Genomic DNA, 7,997 nt, shown 5'->3' on the forward strand with positions numbered 1-7,997 from the left:
TGGTTTGATATTTAAAGACAATATAACATACATCCATAAACGTGGATGCATATGCAAAAGTGCAATATATTTATCTGTACAGTAATCCATTTATTTATATCTGCACCTTATTGCTTTTATCCTGCACTACCATGAGCTAATGTAACGACATTTCATTCTTATTTGTACTGTAAAGTTCAAATTTGAATGACAATAAAAGAAATTATAAGTCTAAGTCTAATATATATATATATATATATATATATATATATATATTTTAATTCAGTCATTGGAGCGAAGGTCTAATATTTAAATATTGTTTTTAACATTGTTGTGCAGCACTTTGGAAACATTTGTGTTGTTTAAATGTGCTATACAAATAAAGTGGATCGTATTGGATTAAATTCTAATATTTTTAGAGAGACTACAGTGTGTAAGGTGCAGTAAGCGCCATAAACCAATGCAAATGGAAGCAAAACAACCATTATTATGCAGGTGTACCTAATGCTGTGTGTGTAATTTGCACAGAGGTGCCAAAGCGTTGGCAGTATGGCGGCCCTCTCGGATTTTACCGTGCACGCTTCTACATTTGGACCGCTGCTGCGATCCTCACATCCTCCTGTGGAACTTTCCCCTTGACCGTGACACATGACTCACTGTATGGCAACAATAACAAACCCATTGAAGCTTCATCACACTTTAATAGCGATGACATCCACTCATAAATACTGCTGTCTTCATGGCAAACGTTACAGTGTGGAACATTTGGGATTCGTATTCACTCTCATGAAAAGTGTCTTTCTTTGCGCGTTAAGGCACAATTTCATCTGCTTGGTGCCAGAAAGGTGACAATGAGGTCAGTTAGATGGAGGCCATAAAAAGAGCAATACCATTGTCAGGCTGCAATAAACATGAAAACAAGTTCCAAAGTTGAGGGAACAAGACTGAGGTGATAACAAAAGTAGTTGAATAGACAGCGAGGAGAGGACGTGACAGTAGGAAACGTGTATTAACGCTAACTCTTGATGATTACCGTATTTTTCGGACTATAAGTCTCAGTTTTTTTCATAGTTTGGCCGGGGGTGCGACTTATACTCAGGAGCTACTTATGTGTGAAATTATTAACACATTACCGTAAAATATCAAATAATATTATTTAGCTCATTCACGTAAGAGACTAGACGTATAAGATTTCGTGGGATTTAGCGATTAGGAGTGACAGATTGTTTGGTAAACGTATAGCATGTTCTATATGTTATAGTTATTTGAATGACTCTTACCATAATATGTTACGTTAACATACCAGGCACGTTCTCAGTTGGTTATTTATGCCTCATATAATGTACACTTATTCAGCCTGTTGTTCACTATTCTTTATTTTAAATTGCCTTTCAAATGTCTATTCTTGTTGTTGGGTTTTATCAAATAAATTTCCCCCAAAAATGCGACTTATACTCCAGTGCGACCTATATATGTTTGTTTTCCTTCTTTATTATGCATTTTCGGCCGGTGCGACTTATACTCCGAAAAATACGGTAGTCAAGTTTAAATGATTGTTAAACCGTGATTGATAAACTCATGGACTGGTAATACTGCTTATTTCCCCGAGAAGCAAAGCGAGCCGTTAGCTTTTCGAGCTAGCGGCGCTAACCTCTAGCTAGCAGCTAACGCCTAAAGTGTCGCTAATCCTTAGCTATCAGTCAGCGCTGATGCTAACATGAATGCAAGTTGTCACATAAACCAAAACACGCCGTTTTAGCATTAAAAAACTGCATTTTTGGGGGGAATTTTGCCTATTGTTTACAATCCTTATGAGAGACAGGAACATGTTTTTTTGCCTTCTAATTTGTCATAATAGGCTAGTTCTAGCTGGCTTTCTGGTAATGACCAAAATAAAGGGAATATTGTACATATTACATAGTGTTATTGTTACTACATTATATATAGACTTGCACTGTGTATATCAGTGGTTCTTAACCTGGCTTCGATCGAACCCTAGGGGTTCGGTGAGTCGGCCTCAGGGGTTCGGCGCAGGTCAAAACACACCCGACTCATCGTGTAAATAAAAACTTCTTCCTATCGGCGTGTTACGGATACGGCAACAGCTGACTGATTTGTAGGTGTGTAATTAGTTGTGAGTTTATGCACTGTGTTGGTTTTGTTGTTTGAACAAGGTAATGTTCATGCACGGTTCATTTTGTGCACCCGTAAAAAAACATGGTAACACTTTAGTATGGGGAACATATTCACCTTTAATTAGTTGCTTATTAACATGCAAATTAGTAACATATTGGCTCTTAACTAGTCATTATTAAGTACTTATTAAAGCCTTATTCGGCATGGCCTTATTATAACCCTAACCCTGGCCCTAACCCTAACCAAATAACTCTAAATTAAGTCTTTATTACTTAGAATATGTTCCCCATACTAGTGTTACCAAAAACATACAACTCTGTCTTGAATTTGAAAAAAAAAAAAGTTTTTATTTGTCACTAAAGAAGGGTTCGGTAAATGCGCATATGAAACTGGTGGGGTTTGGTACCTCCAACAAGGTTAAGAACCACTGGTGTATATAAAACATTGATGGAGGGTTTTTGAAGTCGCTTAAGTGGGCTTTGAAGGCTACATAGGTAGGATACTCCCATTAGCTGCATCGCAAGCGTTTTTTTTAATCTTTAGAATGAAAAAACTAACAAAAAAACATGTTCTTGTCTTACGAAGGATTGTGAATGATAGGCAACATTCCAAAAAATGTACAGAAGAACTAACATATCTAAACATTCAAATATTATAGCTCTTAAAAAACAGAAAAAATATTTAACGTTTCGTCTGCCAAGGAAAATATATTGTGTCTGTTTAAATATTCATGTCAATTCCTTTGTTAAAAGATTTCAGGGTGTGTAGAAGTGCTTTTTCAGCACATTAAACAGTAATGCGCTCCTTTTGGTCGTAATTACCGCGATATGAACTTTCCATATGGTTACTCCCCCTGGTGCCCAACACCGGAATTTCTCCCAAATTGAATTTAAAGTTTGCTTGGCAAGTCTGGCCAGGAATGTCTTGTGAGGACATGTTGCTGGGAAACACGAGGGCAGGATTGGACGCGAGCATGCAGCCCAAAAAGGGACAGACGTGTCCTTTATCAGTCATTGCAAAAGCAAAAGACGTCCACATAAACACACGTTCCAGTGTAAAAATACGACAAAATTAAATAAGTTTGGGCCTTAAAAAAATACCACAAACACTTGCTATTATAAAAAAAATACAGTACAGGCCAGATGTTTGGACACACCTTCTCATTTCAATGTGTTTTCTTTATTTTCATGACTATTTACATTGTAGATTGTCACTGAAGGCATCACAACTATGACACCTGTGAAGTGAAAACCATGTCAAGTGACTACCTCTTGAAGCTCATCGAGAGAATGCCAAGAGTGTGCAAAACAGTAATCAGAGCAAAGGGTGGCTATTTTGAAGAAACTAGAATATAAAACATATTTTCAGTTATTTCCCCTTTTTTTGTTAAGTACATAACTCCACATGTGTTCATTCATAGTTTTGATGCCTTCAGTGACAATCTACAATGTAAATAGTCATGAAAATAAAGAAAACGCATTGAATGAGGAGAAGGTGTGTCCAAACTTTTGGCCTGTACTATATGTAAATGCTTTCAAGCAACAGGCGGTGCTCTAATGTAAGGGCATAATAATCCATTACTGTATCAATATTCAGAATTAATGACTCCTTTTTGCAACATATTAGTATAAAAAAGTATTGTTTTATTATATTATTTTCAATATATATACAGTACGGGCCAAAAGTTTGAACACACCTTCTCATTTCAATGTGTTTTCTTTATTTTCATGACTATTTACATTGTAGATTGTCACTGAAGGCATCACAACTATGAATGAATACAAGAAAAGGTGAAATAACTGAAAACATGTTTGATGTTCTAGTTTCTTCTGATAACCACCCTTTGCGCTGATTACTTTTTGGCACACTCTTGGCATTCTCTCGATGAGCTTCAAGAGGTAGTCACCTGACATGGTTTTCCACTTCACAGGTGTGCTAGAAGCTCCTCGAGAGAATGCCAAGAGTGTGCAAAGCAGTAATCAGAGCAAAGGGTGGCTATTTTGAAGAAACTAGAATATAAAACATGTTTTCAGTTATTTTTATTCAGTTATTTTTTGTTAAGTACATAACGCCACATGTGTTCATTCATAGTTGTGATGCCTTCAATGTAATGTAAATAGTCATGAAAATAAAGAAAACACATTGAATGAGGAAAAGGTGTGTCCAAACTTTTGGCCTGTACTGTATGTTTTTTTTTTACATTTTATAATAATTTCATTACTAACTATAATTACAGGAATTTAGTTGAATTTCCATCCCAGGCGGTGGCAATAAATTGTAGGGTGGTTTTATGGGCATCAAGTAAATAAATATGTAAGTTATTTGTATTTTTAACACCAAGGGTAAGCTACTGTACAATAAATACTGTATGTAACACATCAAGCTAATGGAAGGTATAAATAAGGCTGGTTATTATGTACAATGTCAAATTAGAGGCAATATTTACACTGCTAATATTGTCAGTAGTTGTTTTAAAGGTCCAGTAGTCATGTGACATTACCATCAAGTCAGCAGGTGGAGGAACCATCAGGGGAGGCGGTTCTGGAATGTTCCGTGGGCAAGCGGGGCGGGGCCGGGGGCGGGAAGGACGGCGACTGGAGGATGTCGGCGTAACGCTGGCTGGGTTTGGTTTCCCTCTGCAGAACTTTCCTCAGCAGGGGTTTCAGGAGCCCGATGGTCAGGTGACCACTCTGGGGGTCGGCGAAGGGAGCAGGGGAGGGGCTGGAGGTGAGGGACATGGGCAGGGGCTGGGGGGTGCTGGGCAGAGGGAGGTTTTTCAGCACCAGGTTCAGAATGGTGGTGACGGTGAGGTCCTCGGGGCAGAGGGCCCACAGCAGGTCCAGGTAAGGGTCCAGGTCTCGGTGCTGTGCCACCTCACACAGCAGAGTGGTGAAGATCTCTTTATTGAGCAGTGGGCTCTGCTTGCAGAACTTCTGAGCCATTTGGGTGACCCGCTCCCACTGCTGCCGCCCGATCAGGATCCTCAGCGCCTGGAGGATGGCGTTGGGCCGCCCGCTGGCCATCAGCAATTCCACCTCCAGGTCTTGGGGCTGGTCGCTCTCCTTCCGTGCAGAGGACAGGACGGCCAGGGCGCGCTTGTAGAGCGGCACGTTGTTCTCGCTCCAGGAGGAGGCGGCCAGGCTCAGGCCCAGCCCGGCCGAGCCCTGCTGCTGCTGGCCCAGCTCCAGGAACCTGGGCAGCCAGGCGGGCTGGAAGCGTAAAACTGAATGGCAGAGAAGCTCAAAGACGGGCAGGGTGGCGCTGGTGGATTTGGACGTGCAGTTTGCGTTGTGGTCCGCTTTGGCCGGGCTGTACCTGTGCTTGGAGCTGCCGTTCGCCAGCGCCAGCGAGGCAGGCACGCTCGGGGGCGGACTGAGGACGCTTTTCCACACATCTGGAGGGGCCCGGCTGGACAGGGAGGCCTCCCCGTTGCAGTGCAGCTGGAGAGCGGCTTGGGCCGCCCTCCACGCCTGGCAGGGGAAAAGGTTAAAGATGGAGTTGAGGTAGAGCAGCTCGTCGTGATCCAGCTCAGAAGTGGACAGCAGCCGGCTCACTTCCTTCTCCACCAAACTCTCGCAAAGAGCCTCCACCTCGTCCTCGGTGCTCCCGACCAAACTCCCCTTCAGCTCTTCCACGGCGACCAGGGCCTTCAGCTCAGGCTCCAGGGAGACTTGCAGCTTGTCTTGCCCCGCCGCACATCCTCCATTTTGCGACGCTTCCGCCGCTTTCTGCTTGGGCCCCGAGCTGAGGAAGTCCCTGAGGATGGACGCTAAAGAGATGGGAGCCTGGAACTTGCCTCCTTTCTTCAGCGCGTCCACAGTCAGCCGGGTGCGACTCAAGCTCCTCTGCTGGTAGTACTTGCAGGCCTCCTCGAACACGGCCTCCACCAGGAGCGCGCCGGGGCGGATGTTCTCCGCCGCGGACTTCACTTTTAGGTCTTGTCGCGACACTTTATAAAGTCCAGTTTTTGAGAACAAGTGAGGCGGTCCGTCAGCCTGATTAGCAAACAAAACCCCCTCACTTTTTAGTGTTATGGTTTCCAGCTCCCTCCCACACCCCAAGTCTAGAAGATGCAGGTTTTGACCCACTAGAATCAGCAACGTGTCCTCGAATGTGCAGATGCTGGTCCGCGTCCGGTCGTTCTCCGCCAGCTTGTGAACGCGTCGCAGCGTCCCGTCTTTCTGCAGGAGACACACCCAGCCCGTGTCGAGAAGCATCAGCAGACCTCCACAAGCCGCAGGAGAGACGTCGCAGATCTCGGGCGCGTCCAGCGCCGACAGATACCCTAAACAGTCCGCGATCAGCTTCCGGAAATCGGACTCCGTGGCCGAGTCCTTTTTGACGGGGGTGGCTCTGCACGTGGCGCCGACCCGGAAGGAGTCCCGGCGAGGGCACCAGGACAGGAAGAATTTTCCCAGAGGAGAGGCGGGAAGAAGGTGCACATACTCCCCTGAGGCCATCACGGTGAATTTAGGGTTGTTGTGGAGGGAGATCCTCACCCCTCCTAGGATGACAGACCCCTTTTGCAGCTGGTAGTCCCGCCTGCAGACACAGTGCCTCAACTTACCCCTGGCAGAGGCGAGTCCGGGGGTACTCTCCGAGGGCGGCCGCTCCTCACACCAGATGATGAGGTCGGAGCAGACGCAGACCGACACCACTTTGGCCCGGGGACTGTTGCACAAGTCGGATGTCTGCATTAGACTCCAGCCTCCTTCGCCCTCATGGAACTTCCAAAACTCCGCTTTTCCGTTCTCGTAAACCACGGCGGCAGACACAAAGTCCCCTTTGCCGCTGTCATTGTTGTCCAAATATAAAACATCAACAATAGGCACAAGTCTTGTCGAACATAAATCCAACGTCCTCTGGTTGTGGACCAGCTGAGGTCTGTCATACTTGTCCAGAGTCACAAGACTAACCTTCGGCTCGCTGAGGATGACATGAACGTGACGTCCGTCGGGGCTCAGGCGGACGTCATCGGTGGCGTTCAAAGTCTCGCTTTTGTTGGTATAATCCACGAAATTCGCCAGTTGCTGCAACACAAAGCGAGACATGACCGCCACTGGAATGTTCCAAACTAGCCTGCTAGCTTGTGCGGCTAACCCGTCATGTCATGTGAGCACTTTCACTCGCTTGTAGGAAAGTTGAAAAAAAAAAAAAAAAGGGTCCGACATTGTTCGCCTACCGGCAAAAAAGGAATATCCTCCTCCGGTGTTGACTGACAGGAGACGAAGAGTAACTTGTGACGAGCGAACGGGACTGAAGCTATGCTGGGATAGCTGACATCACGGGACCGTTCACTTCCGGATACAGAGGCTGATTTGCATAATGGGCGGGGTTTATGATAGAACGGAAGCGCCACATTCTGTATTATTTATATTTGTAAACAACGATTTAACGATACGGTTGACAAGTGTTATATCTGTCATGATGTGGAAGATGTGCATGTGGAAGGAGATCAGAGATTGTCTGGAAGACAAATGTAGAGAGATGTTCTTATTTACTATAGAAGTTTACATTTACATGGGGGGAGTTTACATGGATGGATTCAAGATAGAAACCAAGAAATGAATATCAATATTATTATAAGTCAATTGAAACCTACATTCTCACATTAGTTTAATGATTTTAAGTCATTAATAAATAATAATAATAATCGTAGGGATTAATAATAAAAATGGAAAAAGCTCCTAAATTATTACTTTTATTGGAGGAATTGAAGTTGTTTTGGATAAGCACAATTTTTATTTTATTTTATTTACTTACTTATTTTGTTATTATTATTTTTGTACTTTCTTTAACTTTTTGTTTGTATAAGGATGTTAATTGCTCGGCCTTGTGTGCATCTATAATTTGTCCGTCCGTCCATCCATCCATCCATCCAT

The 7,997-nt window shown here is 43.8% G+C and overlaps 1 protein-coding gene across 1 annotated transcript; it reads right to left on the minus strand.

The window, feature by feature from the left end:
• Positions 1-660: 660 nt before the first annotated feature.
• hps6 (HPS6 biogenesis of lysosomal organelles complex 2 subunit 3) lies at positions 661-7,432 on the minus strand. The gene has a single exon (XM_061945790.1). It carries the CDS (start codon positions 7,164-7,166, stop codon positions 4,623-4,625), a length of 2,544 nt encoding a protein of 847 aa, XP_061801774.1. The 5' UTR covers positions 7,167-7,432; the 3' UTR covers positions 661-4,622.
• Positions 7,433-7,997: the final 565 nt, after the last annotated feature.

This window comes from Nerophis lumbriciformis, linkage group LG02 (genome assembly GCF_033978685.3).
Source record: "Nerophis lumbriciformis linkage group LG02, RoL_Nlum_v2.1, whole genome shotgun sequence".
Taxonomy (NCBI): domain Eukaryota; kingdom Metazoa; phylum Chordata; class Actinopteri; order Syngnathiformes; family Syngnathidae; genus Nerophis; species Nerophis lumbriciformis.

Coding starts and splice junctions, on each gene's coding strand:
- hps6 (XM_061945790.1), bottom strand. CDS start 7,166: ATGTCTCGCTTTGTGTTGCAGCAACTGGCGAATTTCGTGGATTATACC.